The sequence below is a fragment of the Maniola jurtina genome, chromosome 10, assembly GCF_905333055.1.
Source record: "Maniola jurtina chromosome 10, ilManJurt1.1, whole genome shotgun sequence".
In the NCBI taxonomy this organism is placed as follows: domain Eukaryota; kingdom Metazoa; phylum Arthropoda; class Insecta; order Lepidoptera; family Nymphalidae; genus Maniola; species Maniola jurtina.
In genome coordinates, this window is record NC_060038.1 from 7,918,288 (window position 1) to 7,941,351 (window position 23,064).

The following is a 23,064-nucleotide window of genomic DNA, read 5'->3' on the forward strand; positions in this document are numbered from 1 at the left end:
CAGAGTTATTTCAGATTTTTCGATTGGTAAACATCGGAGATAATGGGGGTATTTAAAAAAAAAGCGGTAAACGGTATTTTTTTCGACATTTTGTACGATAAATCAAAAAAATATTTAAAAATTTGTTTCAGAATGTACAGTTAAAGCCCTTTCATATTATGATACCCCACTTGGTATCCTACCTTCCAAATCCTATAGGTTTCTTTACATACACGTCAGACACAGGCAAACAGACAGACAGACAACGAAGTGATCCTGTAAGTGTTCCTTTTATCCTTTTGAGGTACGGAACCCTGAAAAGAGTGAATAGGCACCTGTAAGGCAGGCAGGCTACATCATCATTTACTATTTAGCATGATTAAGTGCAAACCTATATAGTAAAAAAAATGGTTACGCAAAAGCAGGAGCGCGGCTCCAACACGCACTTTGTATGTAAACACCTTCATACAGTTCCTTATATTATTACACCTCTAAGAACTATGTTAGACAAGATTCCGCCGCACATCCTTTTTGTTTCAGCTATAAATGGCATTTAAATTAATGGACTCTAAAAATTACGCAAGGGAATGTAATGTTAGTTCAGATACGCCTATTAAATATAACTTGATGCTCAGCCGTTTATAGATTTTATCGAGATACATAATGAGGATCATTATAGCCTAGATGCGTAGAACATAACTGCCAAGAAATTAAGTAAAGGCGAATCGTTAAAATAGTCTCGTCAAACTAAAAATACACGCTTTCAATTTCAGCGTCATCGTCGATTCCACTAAAGTGAAGTTTATTCATAACTAGACCCGTTATCTTGTTGCACTGATAGAAGGTAAGGGACAAGATGGGTACACCTTGGAATTTGTGGTGTTTTGGAATAGAAACCTAATATTATGATGATGATATGAAATCATAATTTTATATCTTGTTAGAAGAATGTTCTAAAGTTTATCCCTTACCTATACAATCAACTATATTGATGTATTTCAATACGACAAGATAACCTGATCTATATAATATTGAATTAATGCTTGAATTAAGCAAGGGATTAACCCAGCTAGGGCGCTGCCGAATAAGATTAGCTATAAGTATGCTCTTTCCTTGAATACCAGGTGAAAAATTGACCTACTACTGAATTTTTTTTTTGTATACAATTTTATTGAGTAGGTGGGCAATTAGAGATTAGCACATTTAGTCAATCATGACTACAAAGTTTCTGTTATATAATTAAACATTGGCAACGAATTAATAATATGAACATAGCAACCCTTTGTTATTCTTCAAGCAATATTGTCTCGATTTGCTATCACAATCGGTATAACTATTTTAATATTTATGTCTCGTCTCATAAAGTCCCTTTGAAGGTAAAAAAATCATATTAGAGATTTTTTTCACCACGTCAGTGAACCACGGGGCGCCTGCGCACGTCGATGTACGTGGTGAGGCCTCATGTAAATCGCTGAAGAATATCGGTGGTGAGGCCTCGGAAGAAGTCCAACATCTCCGCACTGTCGCCCTCAAGCTCCGCAGTATTCTGACTCACTACCTGAAAATAAAATATTAATGAACATAACGTAAAACAGCATTATACGAGTACTACGCGTAGCATATCCTAATTTTCTATATCCCTAGTAACTGACATTTTTAAAGGTTCAGTTAAATCTTGAGGTACCAATGTAGAGAAAACTGATAACGTAGGTACGTACAGTACTTGGTTTTCTCTACTCATCTTACAGTTTAACTATATAGTTAAAAATGTCAGTTTAATGCACCTGCAGGCAAATTAAACTCTTGCAAAATATGCATAAACCCACTGAGCTTTTTCGAACCCGCAATGTACTCGTATAGCGGGTTAAACTCACAGTCAATGCCATTGCCCACGACGCGGCATGGACCCCGCAGCACTTGTCTACGCAACGTTTGTTTACCTCTAGCGTTAGTCAGATGTTTTATTTTCCATACAATATGATATTTATTTATCTAAGTTACAAGTAATCAAACAATCCGTATTGGTTATTGAGTACTAATAAATAATCGCAAAACATAAACCACTAATACTGAAATTGATATGTTTAATGTATGGTACCCGTTATTAACTGTTCTCGTATATTTGTATATCACCGCACTATTTCAAATCGAATCGGAGCTCTGGATTTATATCGTTCGTTAGTGGATTGCCGACATTTACTAGGGTTCTGATATCAAACATCTATATACGGAAATCGTTAGTAATAATTATTAAAATAGGTATATCTATTCCCATAAAAAGTCTGCACACGTCCTATCATTTTTCTCTCGCTCCGATCGCTAATTAGAATTCGTATTATAAAACTTAACAACCATCGTAAAATCGTACTTGGATGTGTAAAACTATGTTTAATGAACATAATAAGATCAATTTACTACTTTTTCATGGAGCTTTTACACAAATGGCGAAATGATAGCTCACAAAACGCGTGAAGATAATTTAATCATGATAATACATTAAACTCGCTCGAGGTCAAATTGTCCCGTTTAGGTGTTTAGAGGTAATAAGGGGAAAAAAATAGCGACCCACATTTTTAAGACAAGAGATAGTATCACAAAAACTTAATGAATGGGACATAGGCAATGAGTGTGTTTCGTGCTCATTGTTGTCGATTTCTCATAGCGATTTGCTAATAACTGTTATTAGCCCGCCTCCGGTCAGCTCTTGGTGTTGCGTGCGGACTACTGGCCTTCCAAGCAAAAAATACAATTATGCCAAAACGGTATCACATATTAGTTTTATTAGGAGGAGATATGTGTCGCGTCAAGTGTCTGTAACCGACATTGCCTTTTATCATAACTTTGGAAATGTAATACTAGATTTAATGTAATAAGAAGCAGCATGAGTAATTTTAATTACCTAACCAGGGATCATTGAACTAATTGCCTTGATCTCGTCAAACGTCTTTAATAACATTTTTGCACAGCAGTGATGCCTGGGGCGAAAAGTTTGCGTTCATATTTTTTACTATTCAACACATCAATCTCATTAATTAATTAAAGCTCATATTACATAGTATTTACAAACCAATTAAATTTTTTGTAGGCCTTGAACTAGTAGTCATAATTTTAACGCTCATTAATTGGTTACCTACTGTGAACGGGTACTTTCTTACTATAATTTTGTTATTTTATTTTAAATTATTCTACAATGAAATTTCTATTTTATTAAGTACATTTTTTATTTAATTTGTTAGCATCTTTAGGCATATAACTTACAAGGTAAGGTTATTTAATCTGGTTATATATTTCACAAATAGGTTTTTTTAGGTAGAAAAGGTTTTATTTCCAAACCACTGAGTTCTGGTGAGTACAATCAATGATATCGTGAGATACCCTTATCGCAACGGGTACCATTGATCCACGCCACGACACTAGTACAATAATAAATGTATGAATAATTTATCAATAAACTCGGATTATAACTACAAATCATGGTATTAGACACACGGCATATCGTGTTTCTTTTCAAATACTTTAATGTACGTACGAAAGAAATATGGCACAATATTTTATGACCCAGTAGCAGTTTCAAATAATAATAAAACAACTTATTTTAAGTACGGAGCCTCTATAAACCTATTTGAAAAGACATTATATGTATCATATTTATAAGCAAATGCCCACATCTTTGGCTGCTGACAAAAGATATTTTAGTCTTTTGAAAAGTAGGATTAAAAATTGTATCTGCAATTGTACAGGCAAAAAAGGTGTACCTAATAAAATCTTACGTCAAAGTATAATTTTTACATGTTTTTCGGAATAGTATTAAAAACCACGTCATGCATTGCCAGACACTTAAGTCATGGCAAACCCCTGCCGGACACACTTAAAGTTTAAAAGTTTATCCTGTAAGTAGTGTACCTGTTATTTTCCAAAGCCACCATGATCCAAACTTCATAGTCGCTGACCGTTCCTCCCTGTGTTGAGGACAATAGCCCTCTCGGGCTCATAGCCCATTTGAGCGGACTGAATTCCGAAAGGTCAGCATTTCAAACCCTACCTGTTGCATTATTGTCGTACCCACTCCTGGCACAAGTTTTACGCTTAATTGGAGGGGAAAGGGAATACTCCCCTTGATTCACATGGCTAAATTGTCGCAGTTGCATAGAGTACTATTGATGCATATGTATTAATTTCAACTCAACCGATATTAGTAGAGTCTATGCACCCGACGATTTTTTTCATGCGCCGCCGATTGTATTTTTTCGCCGTTTCCAATTAATTACGTAAGGTACTTAAAAAGTAAGTAAAACTTACAGGTGTGATCGCGGCCTACGTCTAGATATCATATTTTTTTAAAGACGAAAAACGAACGATAAAGAATTGCTTGATATAATATTGTTGAGCTGAACTCAATAATATAGATATCTAAAAGCAGCACATAGACAGAACATAGGATCAAAGATCCCACTTAGTCTAGTCATTGCTCAGCTGTCGAGGAGCCAAGAGGTGCAATTTCATTAGATGCGATTCACTGTATTCATTAGGCCTCACTTGAAGTCCAGTTATGTCAAAGTAACGTGTTATTTGTTCATCTGATGGATTGGTGGCGACAATGGTGGTGGAATGTGGCCTTATCAAGAGGAAGCGATTAAGATCTGAGTCGTTCGTGTCGCGATTGTAGATGTAGGGGTCATTACGCCGAAACGCCTGCTCCGACGTCACAAGCCAACGGTACCCAGTGAGAGGCGCTTGAGGCTGTTTTTGACAACATAATATCACAGCTTTGTTTACGGTAGCGGGGTTTAATTAGCAAGCTATACAGCTGATAATGATCTAGAGATTTTATTTTAGATTAACACGTTTATGTCGTGTGATTATGATGAAGTATCAATTTATCATGTCGGAATTTGTGAGGCGAGGTGTCATTTCATTGTTAGTAGAAATATTGATTCTACGATTGCGGTAGGTAGGTACTTAGAAGTGTTCTCTTACGAGTATAAACCTAAATCGCCATCGCATTTGTCTGTGTTTTCGCTTACGACTTTCTAACTTCTTAGTGGATCTCAATGTGCTTTTCATCATCATTAATGCTAATAGTACGAAGAAGGCTTATAGTATACCTAACCCATTAACATTATATTAGTCAATGCAATTGAAAGTAGTCCTAGTCTGCCCAAGCATTAACTAGCATACTACGAGTAAGTATTTTCAACATAAATCATTAAAATATAGATAAATAAATAGAAAATCTTTATTGCATACAAAACAAGAAAAAAATACAAAGAAACCAAAAACTAACTCAACTGTATGCAAAGGCGGTCTTATTGCTTTAGGGGATCCCTTTGATAATAATAATAGGTAGGTTGTACTCGTAGCTTTAGTTTTAAGTAACGTAATTAATTATCACCACTATATCGTACAAGTTTAACAATTTCGACCATCAAAAGGAGTACAATTGTACCTACTTTGAATAAATGATTTTGACTTTGACTTTGACTATGTGAAATCTATTCTTCAGCACAGTGATTTGCGGCAAACACGACAATTTAACTGGCGTGGACTCGATTTATATCAATACGAATCAGTAAGATTTAAGAATGACTTACCTACCTATTGTTTATTTTTTTATGTTAAGTTTTTTGAAAACTTTACAAGTTACAATTGAAAGTCTTATCTACTTACTACATACAAATCATGCCCGCGTGGTTGCTAAGAATACTGGCTGTATTTGCACGTTGAAAAGCCAGGCTGATCTTTTGCGCAAAAAATGAGCCAGCCCTTTTGTCTTATTGTTTTTTACTTATTAATTTTCCTGTTATTAATTTAACTCAATATAGCAATCAAAAACAAATATAAAAGTGCTGAGGTTCAACTTCCAAAATGCCGAAATACCCCGATATAAATGAAAGTATGCCAGTGTAACTATAATAAAAATACAACATTGATCACGTGTCTTGTGAATCTGAAGTGTTTAGTGTGTTTATTTTGATTTCAATTATTGTTGGAAGTTGTATGTAAGTAATTCAATCAAGCAAGATGTTGGCAGGAATAGGTACGGCAAGATTTTTTAAGACTTCATTACCTGTTCTTTGTTATCTGATACTTGGTCGAACTGTTACAGATAGATTTTCGTGATGATATACAAGTGTTATTAAGATGTCTATACACTGTTGAAGTTATTTTCATAGAAACAGATCTTTGAGTAGATATTTAAAATAAAAACACTGGCTGGCACCCGTGAACCAAACTTACTATAGTGTTTCAAGAGCAAGTTTTGTGAGGCACATCTGGTTTTCAGGACAGGGGATGTCTTAAGTCTTTAAATTGATTTTGAATTGAACCATTTTTTTCTTTTGCATCGATGAGGTTAGGTATCGCAATTAAAAAAGAAATTAGTTGATTCTTATTATTGCCCACGAGTTATTCCGCGTGAAAATAGGTTTATAATAATCCCGTAGGATTTTTTTGAATTTTCGAGATAAAAAAGAATTCTACGAGTATGACGTTTTCATGGCTGCAAGCTATCTCCGTGTCAAATTTCGTCAAAATCGGTTCACCGGTTGAGATGTGAAAAGGTAACAGACAGACGGACACACTCTCGGATTAATAATATTAGTATGGATTTATAAGTCTGGAAAGCAGTAGCTCACTAGACTTCTAAAAATTTAAAAGCGCAAACCAATTTATTTCTACTAGCCGATGCCTGCGATTTCATCCGCGTGGATTTAGGTTTTTAAAATCCCGTAGGAATTCTTTGATTTTCCGGGACAGAAAGTAGTCTGTTACTTTCCAGGCCTTTAACTAACCCATTTTAAAATCTCACCGATTCGGTACTCCGTTGCGGCGCGGTTGAAGGACAAACCAACAAACAAAGACATTATCGCATTTATAATATCGATAGTGATACTCTAAATCTTATCCCTACACATATAATCCAAATAAGTATAGCTAAGTATACTTACAATTATTGTGTATTTATACGTAGTTACTTAACATCTCATAAATACTTATTTTTTAAATTAAATACAAAACTTTTAAAAAATTACAAACAAACTGATACAAACAAGTGTGTACGGTGCTTTAGTGTAAACCATTCGGCAAATTCATGTCGCGAGACAATATGGTCCGGCCGCGGTCGCCGGTCGCCGCCAAACCATACATACACTTATACAAAAACCCAATGAAAGTCGAAAGTCAAGCTTTCACTTGTCGGCGGCATCTATTGTCCCTCGCTATGCCACACTCATTTTTTAACAATAAAGTTTTCATATAGTTAATGGTCGAATTATTGGTAGAAGCCTAGGTGATTAGGTCAGGTAAGTTATTACAGTCAAAATTGCTATGCGGTAGATGTCTGTCAGTCACCATTGATGGTTTATTAGATATTCTATTCATTTCGTGAAGCCGTGTTATTATTTCTGAAGATAATAGTATTCGAATAGGATCGAGTAAAGTAGAATAGTAACAGAGATTTAGAAAAAAATAATATCGCATAGCTTTGCTAGCATGCAATCAAAAGTAACTTTTCAGATAAGAAAGAGTTCGAAAAGAATCATCGAAATATAAAAAAGAACACATCAGTTTTAGCTTTATTAACGTTAAAAGGAAAATCATTAAAAAGATTTGACTTTGATATCTTTATCTAAATAACATTTCATAGCTTTTTACTATCCGCATTTTAATACGATGCCTGGATTAAATCTAGAAGTAATTATTATTATCGTACGTCTAAGTCTTGCCCATACTTCGTTTAAGAATTTTCTTTTAACTAGTCGTATGTTCTATAATTAAAATAACTATTAGTACCTACTTAAGAAGTGTAAAACCACGGAAAAATACAAATACAGTATTGTTCAATTACATGTGTTTCGTTTATATTTTCCCCGTTTGATAGCCCGAGAGCGATGCTCGGACATATTCAAAGAACGATTTTAATTTGTGTAATAATAAAGATTGTTAATTGCTGTTATTATCTTCTGTAGAAGAACTGTATTATATTTTTTTGTATTCAATCAACCGGTAATTTGGTTAATGGATTCTTTAAAAAATTTTTCGAGCGTTCGAGTATCTAGGTGTGTTTATTATGAGAGTTCCGTTAGCATATAATATTAAGTTATGTAGCGACATTTAATGTGAGCTTCTAAGTTCTAACACTGGACTTTAAAAGAAATAAGAGTCCGTCTAGACAGCATAACAGTGTGAACTGCGACCTTCACGAATAATAACGAAACATTTTTCTGCACTTACTATGGTCGTGCTATGGCCACTTTGAAATTTATTATGGTTACCTTTTCAGATGTCCTTCAAATTCTGAATACATATTATTAATAATATGTGTGATAAATAAAATATCCTTTTAAAGAAAAGGATGAACTCTTTATATACTAAATGCAGTTTGAGAAAATCGCAGCGATCTACGAGTTTTTTTTTTTAAATAAAAATAGCAAGCAAACGATCAGGCGGGTCACCTGATGTTAAGTGATTATAAGAAGTGCTTGTGTGTGTGTGTGCGTGCGTGCGTGCGTGCGTGCGTGCGTGTGTGTGTGTGTGTGTGTGTGTGTTAGGTACCTACTCTTTCACGCAAAATCTACAAGACGGATTTGGCTGAAATTTGAAATGGAGATAGATTATACCCTACATTAACACATAGGTTAATTTTTATCCCGGAAAATCAAAGAGTTCCCACGGTATTTTGAAAATCTAAATCCACGCAGACGGATCACATATAAAACGTCGCTACAGATACATTACATGGTAAGTACATTGTATTATCAATATAGGTTATATTATTAATGTAAGTAGCATTAAAACGGATACAAATCACACTGTCGGAACCTGTTATTCTTGGCACTTCCGTGTCAAATTATTGTCAAGATGATCTTACTTGATAAGAACATGACATGAATTTGAATGGCTACAACTTTTTTAACGATCGAAAACGCTGCTACTTTTGAAATCGGTTAAATCAACAAGTATCAATCTTAACTTGATTATCTTTAACCTTATATGGCTCATGTTGAATCACATTTTTATTTTATATACCTAAGGCATATTAAAAGTGATACAGATTCCATGTTCGAAACTCTTACTTTGGTTAAATAAAACATGCTTGTTCTTAACAAGAAAGCGTACGATAAAAATAAGACATTATTACAAATATCAAGTCAGTCGGCAGGCCACGTCTACATGCCGCAGAACCGATGGTCGCTGAGGCAGACGTGCAGTTCTGGAGTGGAAACCGAGTATCAGCAAGCACAATGTGGGACGACCTCCAGCCCGCTGGACTGACGACCTTAAGAAAACAGGAAGTGGGTGGATGAGGAAGGCGAAGGATTGTACAATATGTGGTTGCGCGCTCTTGGGAAGGCCTATGTGCAGCACTGGACGCAAACAGGCTGATTGATTGATTGATATCATGACACTTGTATGAAAATTGAGTAACAAAAAGACTGTTAGATTTTTCGAATATTTTATAATCAGTGCATGTTACAATTACGGTGTATTATTGTATAAATAATAATAATTTATTGAAAGAATAATACGATAAAATATTTATACCTATAAGTATAGTAACGGCCATAGTCGAGAGAGAAAAAGCTCATAAAAAGTCTGACTTTCTAATAAAATTAATTAAATCAGGTTGCCGCTGAACGAATTGAATCTACACAGGCTCATGTAAGGTCGTCGAAAGCTAATTTTCATTACACGCCTCTTTGGCGTCGTTAATTTAAGCTACTTGGTATCTTTAATAGAAACATCGTTTCGCTATTTGCCCCAAAACTTTATTTCAATTTAATAGCACTCTGCTTGCTAAAGGCTTGTATTTTTAATCGACTTCCAAAATGAAGGAGTGATAATCTTCGTTTTTTCTACACTATGTACCTACACATAGGAGAACTTAGAGATTTGAAAGTAGGAAATATTTATTCTTATGTAGGTATCCGAGGGGTGCACTGAGGGAGGATTTCGAGAAATTCCACGGGACTAAAACACAATACTAAGCGGAGAAGATTGGTCTGAATTAGTATTTTACAATTTTTGGATGGAGGCCGAGAAAGTGACGTTGCAATGTTTTCATTTACAAAAAATGTTACACACTTTCATATTTTCACAAAGAGAATTAAATAAAGTTTAAAAAATATGAATGCGAGCAAACAAGCAGGCGAGATTTTGATTAGGTAGGTAAGTACTAAAGTACCTATCGCCCGTCTATGAACATTTGCAGCACTAGAGGAACCGCCAATGCATTACCAGCTTTTGGGGCTTTTTTATTCTAAAATACCGACCAAGTGCGAGTTGAACTCGCACACGAAGGTTTCCGTAACATCGTACAAGAAATCTTTACTTTTTAGGGTTCCGTGCCTTAAAAGGAATAACGGAACCCTTCTAGGATCACTTTGTTGTCTGTCTCTCCGTCCGCCCGTCATCCGTCGTGTCTGTTGAGAAAACCTATAGGGTACTTTCCCGTTGAACTAGAATCATGAAATTTGGCACGTGGTCTTATAGCACAAGTAAAGGAATAAATAAATCCGAAAACCGTGAATTTGTGGTTACATCACAGAAAAAAAATTAAAATATGTTTAAATTTTCAAAGAAAGATAACTATAGATACCAAATGGGGTATCATATAAAGAGCTGTACCTGTATATTCTAAAACAAAATTTTATTTATTTTTATGCATACTTAATAGTTTTTGATTTATCGTGCACGTTGTCAGAAAAATCCCCGAGTACAGAACCCTCAGTACGCGAGCCTGACTCGAACTTGGCCAGTTTTTGTGATGGAACCACAAATTTACAGTTTTCGGATTTTTTCCTCTACTTGTGCTATAAGACCTGCCTACCAAATGTCATGATTCTAGGTCAACGGGAATTAATTACCCTATAGGGTTTATTGCCAAACACGACAGACAGGCAGACAGACAAACGTACAGGCAACGAAGTGATCCTATAAGCATTCCTTTAATCCTTTTGAGCTACGGAACCCTGAAAAACACAGTAAATGAGGCATAATACAATTGTATGCTTACAATAATTTAGAGGGCTATGCAAAACTGCATAATTTATTAAAACAATTACCTGTTCAGTTAGCGGGAGTGCAACATTTTCGGTCGCCTGTCACAAATCACCCCAAATGACTGCGCGCTTTCCTCGATCTACCGAAGCCAGGAGTCCAGACTGTGAATGCCATGACACTGCTGTTACGGCTGATCTGTTAAACATCAAAAATCTTAGGTCAGGTACCACCACATTCACCACAACATAGTAATGTGTCATCTTAGATCCATCCATATATATCACGACCCATATTATAAATGCGAAAGCGTGTTTGTTTATTGGTTTGTTCTTCAATCATGTCGCAACAGATCGACGTGATTTTTTGCACAGACATAGTGAATTTAAGACTTGACCAGAGTGCCATAGGCTACTTTTCATTCCGGAAAATCAAACAGTTCCCACGGGATTTAAAACCTAAATGCACCTAAACGAAGTCGCGGATATAAGCTAGTAATATTAAAAATGGAAAAGTGTGTCTGTCTGTTTGTATGCTAGCTTTTCACGGTCCATCCGTTTAACCGATTATGCCGAGGATCAGAGATAGCTATATTCGTCCTATTACCATCCCCGGTATGTAACCGGGGACGGATATAGGCTACTTTTATCCCGGGAAATGAAATAGTTCCCACAGGATTTTTAAAATCCCAAATTCACGTGGATGAAGTCGCGGGTTACATCTTGTGATTTAATAAATTGTAGCAGGAATTTAAAACTACTTCGTTAAAAGCTTAGAATAATTTAAGTTCAAAGAAGCCTAGGTCAAATGCTTGGAAAGGAATATATGGTACGGATATGGATAAATGGCACTACTTAGTATTTACTTTAGGAATGTCGGCTACAATCGTCAAATACATGTACCTATGTATATATGAGCTTTGACATTTCCAGTGTCGACTTAGCGCGAAGTAATGGTTCAGAGCAAAATATCTTCCTAACACGGGATCACGACTGGAAACGAATGGCCCTTTATCACACCCGCGAGTTTGGTTATCGTAGAAATTGTTTAAATTTTCTTTTGCAACAAAGAATTCTTTGTCTATTTACTTATGTGTTTTTAGGGTTCCGTATCTCAAAAGGAAAAAGGAACCTTTACAGGATCACTTTGTTGTTTGTCCGTCTGTCTGTCGTGTTTGCCAAGAAAACCTATACGGGAACTTTCTGTTGACCTAGAATCATGAAATTTGGCAGGTAGGTAGATTTTATAGGACAAGTAAAAGGAAAACATTCGAAAATCGAAAATTTGTGATTACCTACATCACAAAAAAAAATAATTTACTAAATCACATATAAATGGTACAGTCCATCATTAACTTGCAGTGTCAATGATGGATTGCTAAATGGATTGACGGCACGGATTTGCCGGTAGGGTGGTAACCAGCCACGGCCGAAGTCTCTCACCAGACCAGGGACAATTTAGAAAAAAACAAATTCCCATATGTCCCTGCCGGGAACCGAACCCGGAACCTCCCAGTTATAATACCACAGCGCTCACTTCAGCGCCAGGGATGTCGTCGTCGTCCTCGTATGTAGGTGTCTTGATTGCTACCGGTTGTTCAACCCAAACGGCGCTCTCGATTTTTGGCATTATCAAGTGCATACGAGACGAGAATCACGGAGCCCGTTCCCGACATAATCTTAGGTTAAAAGGTCATTAAATGCCACCAGATAGTGCTGTTTTATGACAAAACTGGTGCATTTTATGTTGGAGTCGGCTGGACCGTTACACTTCTGAGAATACTCGAGGTGGCTATGAACGGTATCCCACGTTATAAGGTCATACATTATAAATATTATGTTGGCGCTCAAATCCGTGTCACTACCTCTTAGAAGATACTCATCGTGACTTTCATTATTAATGCGCACCGCCTAATGAGATCGACAAAAAATTAACGATTACATCGGTGTTGGAAATGTACTATTATAGTTAAATAGCAAAATGCGGTCAGGTTTTACTGAATATGAGCTCCGACAAATAGTTTAAATTATACCTGCTAGTGAGATACATAAAACATATCAATACTCTAAGGCGGAGAATACCTAGATGATTTGGTGCACCGTTTCGATTGTCGGAAGCCGCTTTACGGTTTTATATCTCATTATGCGGGTTAAGGCCTCATAAACAAGAATTAGAGTGAATTTGCTCGGTTCGTTTACACATACCGCTCCCGGTTGCGTTTAACGAGCTAAGGAATATCCGATATGGTACTAGGAAGCGACGGTAATACCTAGTGAAATAGCATACAATTGTGTTTCAAACGCATACGCAACAAAAGGGATATAACAGTATATTATTTATTTTATGGCGATAACGAGATGAATGGAAACATAAAATAGATTGTTAATTTTCTGTTTTGGCATGTAAGTTCCATTAATTAATACCCATCTATTGACGACTATCTAATTTAATTTTTCTAATCTGTATGATGATAGCAATCGTTACTTTTGATTCGAGCGAAATTAACATGGTGATTCAATGAATAATCTGTAAAGAAACAATTTTATAATAATTGGATATCTTACATCGTCCAATCATAGGGCAAAAATTATCGACGGTTATTAAAACAATAACTCATATTAGCAATGAATATTAAAAAGAGAATTAAATAGCCAAGTTGGCGCTATTATTTTTATTTACGATATATGGAAATGTGTTTAGTGGCATCTGGACACTGATTAAAGTTGTATTTTGGCAGCACGGTCGTTTGTCTGGTCGTTTGTCGTTTGTCTGACCATAAAATTTAATTTAGACGAATGACATGAAGTTTATGAAGACGTTTGAATTTTATTTTTCCACTAATTTTATAATATAAAGCTTATAAGTATACTTTTAGTTTGGTTTCAAAGTGAAATTAAAAATCCAATATAGGTAAAGATATTAACTAAAAATATTTGGTTTAATTAAAACTGGTCTATACGTTGCTTCTCGAGCACGTATTGTCAAAACGAACCTTATTATTGATGGCACGGTTAAATATGAGTAGAATCTGTGTTTATACGAGTCACGTTTTGATTTATAACCGCATTACACGCCTACTGTGTTCGGGAACAGGTTACCCAATAAAGCAATTTCAAGAATCTATTCGCGGCGGTCGATAGCCTTGCCACCACAAAAAGCTCCCATCGCGTTAACACAAATTTCAGTGCATCAACCACAGGCAAGGTGAAGTACCCATCTATTTTTCCCGTATATCGATTATTTTTAATTAAATGCAAGATTTTTCCTTTAATTATTTTCGACACTGATAAATACACTGGTAACGAGCCGCTATTTTTTGGAGCATGCTCGAAGGTGTCAAAAGGCGCGTCTACTTCGCGCCAATATCTATGCAATCTGTGTCGCTACGCGTTCGCTGCAAAATCCGCTATGATTTTTTTTAGGTTTTTCTTTTTTGATGTAATATTGTTTGGTTTTAAAAGCTGTATGTATGGGCCGCAAAAAGATAGCAGACAGACAGACACTTTCGCATTTCAAATACTGGTAAGGATAATAATAATTGATAAAATAAGCAAACGTTAGTAGAGTCTCGTATAAATAAAACAGTACTAAAACTGTATGTCCACTGAGTGTAGGAAGAGGAAATTTGAAGTAAAGCTGGAATTTTACAAGGGCCACGACTTAACAAGTTATGTGAGCACGCACGGGACATTAGTTCTGTTCGCAGTTAAAAGTGGTTTCGTATTTATCGAGTTAAGGAGCTTAATAGAAGTTTAATAGATACGGAAAACTTGATAAACCAAAATATGGAATGTAATAACAAACGCTAAAGATTTTAATCTAATAAGGCAATAACGAGGTTGTTGTGGAATTCCCAATTGCTAGACAATACTTCCTAGTAATAATAAATGTACGTGTAATAACGAGTAAAAGTTAAGTGCTCTTTGATGTCCTGTTGGACAAAGGTTTGTTTAAATTGAGAGAAAGTTAGTGGCATCAGACATGTGACTATACATCTAATATGTATTGGAACACATATAAAACACTAAGCTGAAATGCCACAAAGTCTTAATTCGTAAGTACCTACTCAAAAATAATACGCATATTAAAGGATCCTGACATCTAAGAACTGAACTATGTCAACAAGTGTAAATTAAAAAAAATTATAACAACCCCGACAAGTGAAGGTACAGTAAGTACAGTAACCAAAAAAGAGCTGATAACTTTCAAACGGCTGAACCGATTTTCTTGGATTATAGCTAAGAATACTCTCAATCAAGCAACCTTTCGAACAAAAAATACTAAATTAAAATCGGTTCATTAGTTTAGGAGCTACGATGCCACAGATAGATACACACGTCAAATTTATAACATCCCTCTTTTTGGGTCGGGGGTTAAAAATGCCATGCGTATCTTTTCCAAATTCTGTTAGACTTCATCATCGTTCACTATCAGGCGAGATCTTGTCGAGATCGCAGTCGAGAGCAGACCTGTCATCGATAAAAGAATGTACACAGTTTTCGGCTTCTTCGCAATCAGATAAAACAATTAATTTATGTTCCACTTATTTTTATTTTCATTGAAGCCCCGAAATGCCATTGATGACTAACATCTACTCTATTAAGCAGGTGGTAGCACTCGTATAATAGCTTTGCTCTAGTGGGAATTTCGAAAAATCTGGCTTTTATCCCTTGCCTACTTTATAAAAGGAACATTTGTGCGAAATTTCATCTTTCTAGGTCTAATGAGTCAGTCAGTGAGTGAGTCAGGGGTTTTTTTTACATATCTAGATAAGAACTTGTGGAACGAGTTTTGAAAATACCACGATTACTTATTTTATTACTGTACGAACGTTAACTTTTTAAATCTGCATAAAGCTACAACAGGTACAATGGGTAGATATATTTGCGTAAATACTCTCATTACAAATTGATGCTAGTCCAATTATATTCAGATAAATATTGTATCTCGGTGTAAGACATCGTTTTAACCAAATATTAATAAAGCTCAATGGGAATTCAAGTATGGAAGAAATATTGTAGGCTTAGCTTTAATAAAGCCTCGGATGTTGCTACAGAATTTTATAACTATGATATTGTGCGGAGTATGAATATAATAATTATTTACAACTTATCAACGCATTACATTAACAAGTGTAAATTAAAAATTTATAACACCCCCGACAAGTGAAGGTTACAGTAACTAGAAAAGACCGAAAAGACCTGATAACTTTCAAACGGCTGAACCGATTTTCTTGGACTATTCCGCGCCTACGATCTAAAGTATCTGAGTTTTCCAAAACATAATTTTCAAATAAATAATTATGAATTTAGGCAACGTCCATCTTGACAGCTTGACATTTGTCTATTGACATAATATTATGAACCTAACGGTTATCTAACCTCCTTTTCTACAAGAAAACTAGAAAAGAGCTTGTAGCGAAGCGAGCACGAAGTACCCGCACCGACGAGATATGATGGAAAATTCCAGCCACGCCGCGAATGCATGATCCGCGCCGCCCTCCCGCCGACCGACACCCGCGGGCGGGTATATAACGCCCGCGGCCGCCGACTGCAGTCAGTCGTTCTGTGGGCACTGGGTCGGCTCGTGGGAACTCGGGCAGACGCCACCACAGAATAGACGCTGGAGGTGTTGGAGTACGCGGCAACCCGTTGCCCCGTAACCAGCTCCGCCGTCTCTCCCCTCGCGCGCGCGACACCCACCCCTCGGTCGTCCGTTGATTAGAGTCCCGCGACACGTTAGAGTTCCGCACCGCAAGAAGGGTGGTAGGTTCCGTACTGTAGCATTTCGAATCGCCGTGCCGATATACCCGCGTGTTCGATAACGAGTGTAAATAAAACTAGCCTGTAGCAAAATAGGTTAAGGTTGTAAATAAATAAGCACGTTAGATAGTAATCCGGGTTTTATTCCTCGAAACCCCCGTTCCCCGAAATCTCGATAGGGTAAATCCTAATCAATGTACGTGGCGGAGTAGCCGACGAACCATCGACTGCTTCACCACGTTACAAGCTGATAACTCTTAAACGGCTGAAATAATTTTTTTGGATTATAGCTAAGAACACTCTCGATCAAGCCACCTTTCAAACAAAAAAAACTAAATTAAAATCGGTTCATTCGTTTAGGCGCTACGATGCCACAGACAGATACACAGATACACGGATACACAGATACACAGATACACACGTCAAACTTATAACACCCCTCTTTTTGGGTCGGGGGTTAAAAATTAAGAGCTGATTGCAACCGTTAATATTTGAAGCTTTGCATAATAATTTTGAAATTATTTAAATTACCAATTAATGGTCTCGCATCTCAATTTTTTGTTTCTCTTAATATTCTTCTTAATGTGATTTTTATGAGACGATTTCATTTCAAATGTTCTACGGTTTATTTCATTAACGGCTGAATGTATCAAATTACCGAGGAAAAAACATAATCTAACATGAACCAACTACACGCAATATCGCAGTTAACTATAATAATAAAGTAGAAAGAAGCTTTACTTAAACTATGAGATGCTAATTACATCGCGATTTACTCCCTCCCACATTAGATTGCCTTATTATCCAACTTTGAAGTGAGTAGTTGGAAATATTGCCACCGTTTTCACGCGTACACATACTTTGTTGAGTAGCAATTGATTAGGTTTTTGGGTTAAGAGCGAGCGATAAAATGAAGTATAAAATCAGTTGATTGATTCGCGAAATAAAGCTGCTGACTTCTGCATGTAATTCAATATAAACTTTCACATTTCGATAGTAATTATTATGCACGGAACTAGGTCAAATACGTCACTAAAATCAAATGTAATTATATGTGCCCATAAATCGGAGCATTATAAGAATCAAGTAGTCAATCAATATACTAAAACACGATAATGGTGTGCTTTTAACCTTTAAAGAAACACTGAATTCCTGTCCCACTTTAGTGTCTCGGCAGTGAATCTCTCTTTATCGGGGTTCGACGTCTTGTAGCTATTATGTTTAATAATTTTCCCAAGGTGCAGCCTCAGTATCTCCTATGATACAAATCGGCGATAACGCGATGGGGGTACGCAATAAATCATAGTGTTAGCGATAGACAACACTAAGTAGGTACGTGTCGCACATGTTCGCGGCCACATGCTGCGTGCGGACAGCGGCCGAGCGCGCATTACAAAGATAACATTCAAATGCCCGATCGCACCGCCCATCAGACTGACATCGCTCCACTGTACCAACTGTACAAATCCGGAAACATTCTCGCTCCGTCCAACTTTGATCACGCAAACGCAAACTGAAATTCAAAGCGAACTCTATTTTAACCTCTGACCCTAATGTACGCGACTAATACGGCATTAAATAAGATGTTTGTTGTATTTCACATTTATCTTGAGCTTTGTTATTTGCTTTTAAATAGGTTCTTGTTTGATGGTAGATTGTGAATCAGTAGGCAAAAGCTAGAAAACGCTAACGTAGAGTTATGGTAGTGGCACTTGTAATCGTCATCTGAATAGTACAGAGAGGAATTTTATTTATTTGTTTCACGTATTTTACATAGTGACCTTTTATTCTATCCTTAATCCCTAAAGATTTTATGGGTTAAAAATTAAGCAAAATCAAGCCTTAACTTGTACCTACGACTTAAACGATTTCTTGCTCACGGTTAAATGCTTATGAAATGGGAAACAATAGCGAAGCGAAAAGGCGAGCAATCTTTATTGTTCATCTCACTCTAATTCGAAATTGTTCCATTCAAATTGATTCCCATCAAAAGGAGATAAAATTAAAATTTACGGCTAAACGGTACATGGCGAAGGTATCGAAGAGAACCGAAGAAATAATATTTGCTCAGTAGATACTGAAATAGAGTCAGTTGAATAAAATAAATGACAGAGCAATTTTGATACGATTTAACACACGAGAATTACTAAGCAAATTAGGTACACGTTGTAGAGATTATATAGCTTTTTAACGAAGTAAGAAACAATAGTAGTTAGGTATAGTTAGTAACTTGTGACTGAATATTGTTGTGAGTTCTTTTAGGTATTTACAAACTTGTGCCTAATTGTCCAAAATTAAGATTATGCTACCTAAGAGATAGGTATGTACATTGTACATAGTTCAATACTTATTTTTATTAACTTTTTAAAATCATAACAAAGCAAATATTTTATCTGTTTTTGGTAGCGCTACATCACTAATTATTGTGAAAGTGCTTGTTTGTTGGTTTGTCCTTTAATCACGCTGCAACCGAGCAACGGATCAACAATATGATTTTTTTGCATGGATATAGTTGAAGACCACGCAAAATAAAGTTTCCATGGGATTATTAAAACCTAAATCCACGTGAGCAAAGGCTCGGGCATCAGCTATGTAGAACGATAAAACAAGCTAACCTGAAAGACCTAAAGTAGTAGGTAACTACTCTATGTTAGTTGAGGACCCATTCGAGAACTATACGATGACTCCATCTATAGATATTTTATTGTGTGCCTTGATCTGTGTGAAATTAAAATTGTCCCTAATTATATTTCAAAAGAGATTATTCGGTCATTCGTGTGTCTTTCTATGTACTATTTCTTCACGCTAAAACGTGTTAAAATCGGCTCAGTTATTTGACCGTGAAGCACCTAGTAGCAAACCGACAGACACACTTTCGCATTTCAATATGAACGTGGATTTTAAAGAAAAGAACCTTTCTTAGTTGGTCAGGTAGGTACAATGGAAAATTGAAGTCATCAAAAAAATCTTTGTGCTATCTTTTGCGGAAGATTTTGCTGATTTCAATTAGGACTTTCTCTTTGCAAAATCTTGCTAAATGATCTTAAACAATAGATAAATAGCAGAATAATAGAAGTTTCTTTATTCTTTGTTGTTCATTACAAACATTAATTCGACTGTAAGTGAGCCTATGCGATAAACGAGCCATGATAATCTTAGTTCACTAAAATGTAAAATCTCATTTGATACACACATATAAAAGGCGATGATAAACTTGAGCATTTATTAGAAATGAGCATTTTAGCAAATGTTACGTGACTGGTAAAGACCTCACAAGAAATAAACAGGAGCGTTCTCTTTAGCATTCTATCGTGTATTGTAGCGGATGCACAAAAAAATATAGGTATATGAGTAGCCCATAGGTATAAATGCAGCATACGCGACTGCCAAGTCTGACTTTTTTACGAAAAGTAGATTTTTGACGAGCATTTAGTTATACTTGAGCGTTCGCTTAGAATGATCGACGAAATGTTCATACCGACGCGCGACAACGTGACGCGGAATGATTTTATTCGTTCTTTAGTTGGACAAAATTAAACAAGTATAAATTAAGAATTTATAATACCCCCGACAAGTGAAGGCTACAGTAACTAGAAAAGAGCTGATAACTTTCAAACGGCTTAACCGATTTTTTTGGATTATAGCTAAGTAGGTACACTCTCGATCAAGCCACCTTTCACACAAAAAACCTAACTAAAATCGGTTCATTAGTTTAGGAGCTACGATGCCACAGACAGATACACAGACACACGTCAAACTTATAACACCCCTCTTTTTGGGTCGGGGGTTAAAAACAGCGAATGCTCTATGTTATGTCAAAAGTGAATTCTCCGATTTATAAACACCTAAAGGAAATGTACTCGTATCTTTTTTATACGTATCATTAAAAGATTTAATGTTAATCCAAGGTAATTAACTCAGCAAACCAATAAATCAGCGGTGCACAATGCTTAACACCATCTAAACACAGCCACTGATGGTATGTGTGTGGGAAAGAGAAATTTGCACCGGTGAGACAGCCCGATGCAATGTTGACCTCACGATTTCAATTGTCCATGCGAATGTTACAAGGGAACTAAACGATGTCACGAGCGAGACAATTCTAGTTTTAAATTCAAGGTCAGATATGTGGCCGCTGAAACGTTATTCTTATTAGCTACATGTCAAGGGGGCGAGCGCGGGCCGAAAGGCGCTGTGAAACTCTGAACATCAAAGCGAATTGCGTTTTTTGCGCCAACAACCTATTCTTTTTATTATGTTTCCAGCTCGAAGAAGTAGACGTGAGGCTTTTCACTCCGAGCATTTTTCGTTTTTTCTTCGTAACTAGATGGCAATTACCTCGGTAAAAATAAAAATAAAGTACTTACGGACATACTAATAATTTTCCTGTCAAAAACATTCTACATGGCTTTAGATATCTTTTCATTAGAAAAACCGACGTGTGATTAGATATTGCAGTTATGAATGAGCTTAGTTTCATCTGCATTAGTTTTATTAATCTCTGCCGCAAAAAGTTAAGCTTGCAGGGATCGCATTTCGTTCCTTAGTGCCTGAGATAAAGGAACTAGTCCCTGTCATCCGTTCTAAATAAGTAGTTCCTTTATCAATGGTGCTTAGAGCTGAGAAGTTTATTAAGAGTTTAAATTGTTCTTGATGTAGAGAGATTAAAGTTAATAGTTTATAAGAGTCTTGCACTGTTTTTGATTAGGTATGTTACGTAGACATTATATTTATTAGTAGCTTATGCCCGCGACTTTGTTCACGTGGACTACACAAATTTCAAACCCCCATTTTACCCCCTTAGGGGTTTTATTTTCAAAAATTCTGTCTTAGCGGATGTCTACTTCGTAATAGCTATCTGCATGCCCAGCCCGATTCGTCCAGTAGGTAGTTTCAGCTGTACGTTGATAGATCAGTCAGTCAGTCAACTTTCCCTTTTACATATTTAGACTAGCGATCGCCCGCGGCTTCGTTCCGTAAAAATATAAATCCTATTCATTTTCTATGCCATGGGAATATCAAAAATCCGCCCATAATCTTTATCTACATTATAAAGGAAACCTGTGCCTTTCAGCTTTCTAGGTCCAAGGGTATGAGATGGACGTTTACGAGTGTATCATTGAGTCGGGACTTTTCTTTTTATATATTTAAATGTGAAGTAAGAAGCTTTATTTTAGCGTTTAAATTATCATGAACTACCTATATTTATATACATATAGTCCCTAATAAGAAGTTTCACTCCGAATACTAGAACAGACTTGAATTTTCTATTGAATTTAGAAAATAAAATAAAACTGAAAGTTCAAATTATATTAAAGAGTGTACGTATTTACCTACTGTTAAAAGGTTTAAATTCAGGATTGTTATTAATATAATGAATATTTCCTTTTAGTCTTTATGAAGTGCCTTTTTAAAGAATAGAAAATGTAATGAATCTGCAGCCATTGTCTACTAGGAATGCTTGTTTTAGATAATCATCTCAGTAGTGTTAAAACCGGTCAAAGTGCAGTAGACAAGTAGGGAATTGGGTACCATTTAAAAACCGGTCAAGTGCGAGTAGGATTTACACATGAAGAGTTCCATACCATCATATAAGATATAAAACTATGTAATTTTTTTTTTAATTTCCATGGCAGCCATTTTGAAATCCACCATCTTGGTTTTTCATTATTTGGTGTTAAAGCGACAATAGAAATATTTACTCTGTGAAAATTTCAACTCGCTACTTTAATGGGTAGTGAGTTGAAATACAGTCATGAGGTTCATGAGATAGAGTCCACTAACAGACAGACCGACGGACGGACAGCGGAGACTCCAGTTGGCACCCTTCGTGTAGGGAATCCTAATGACTAATGTTTTGAGGGCAATAAAAGGTTATCGCCTCTGAACAGCATACTTATTAACAATAGGCATATTTTTTATACACGGTGATAACAGGTAGCCATAAATTTTTCACACTCTATTATTGACGTGCGATGTTGGTTTATCAGTGTCAATAAATGTATTATTAACATAGTAGATTTGTCAAAGAAACAGGTATTTTATAAATACCTGTTTTATATTCCTAATGGACGCGGTGTCAATTGAGTTTGATCTTTTCAAATAAATTATCGAGTTGTACCTCACAGGTGCAGAAGTTTTACTCCGACTATTGTTACGATGCAATAAAGTGCAAATTAAGCTAACGTAGTGCTGCGATTTAAAATTTTCCAAATACCTCCCTTTCTATCGGTTAAATAGCGAACTTCTTCAATTTGACTGCGACATAATACAGGCACACACACTAGATGATGTCCGGGACATCTTCCGCGTGAATTTAGTTTTT

The 23,064-nt window shown here is 36.1% G+C and overlaps 1 protein-coding gene and 1 long non-coding RNA gene across 3 annotated transcripts in view; both read right to left on the reverse strand.

The window, feature by feature from the left end:
* Positions 1-247: 247 nt before the first annotated feature.
* LOC123869153 (autophagy-related protein 16) overlaps positions 248-23,064 on the reverse strand; it is a 231,213-nt gene continuing 208,396 nt past the window's right edge. For both annotated transcript variants that reach the window (XM_045911917.1, XM_045911916.1), the window contains 2 exons: positions 11,043-11,175; positions 248-1,537 (listed from right to left, as the gene is read on the reverse strand). In XM_045911917.1, coding sequence (XP_045767873.1) covers positions 11,082-11,175 — 94 coding nt within the window. In that variant the 3' untranslated portion in view covers positions 248-1,537; positions 11,043-11,081. The remainder of the gene's footprint in view (positions 1,538-11,042; positions 11,176-23,064) is intronic.
* LOC123869163 lies at positions 16,398-21,947 on the reverse strand. The gene is made up of 3 exons (XR_006796822.1): positions 21,936-21,947; positions 17,768-17,771; positions 16,398-16,986 (listed from the first exon to the last, which is right to left on the reverse strand). It is a non-coding gene; the product is annotated as an uncharacterized LOC123869163 (long non-coding RNA).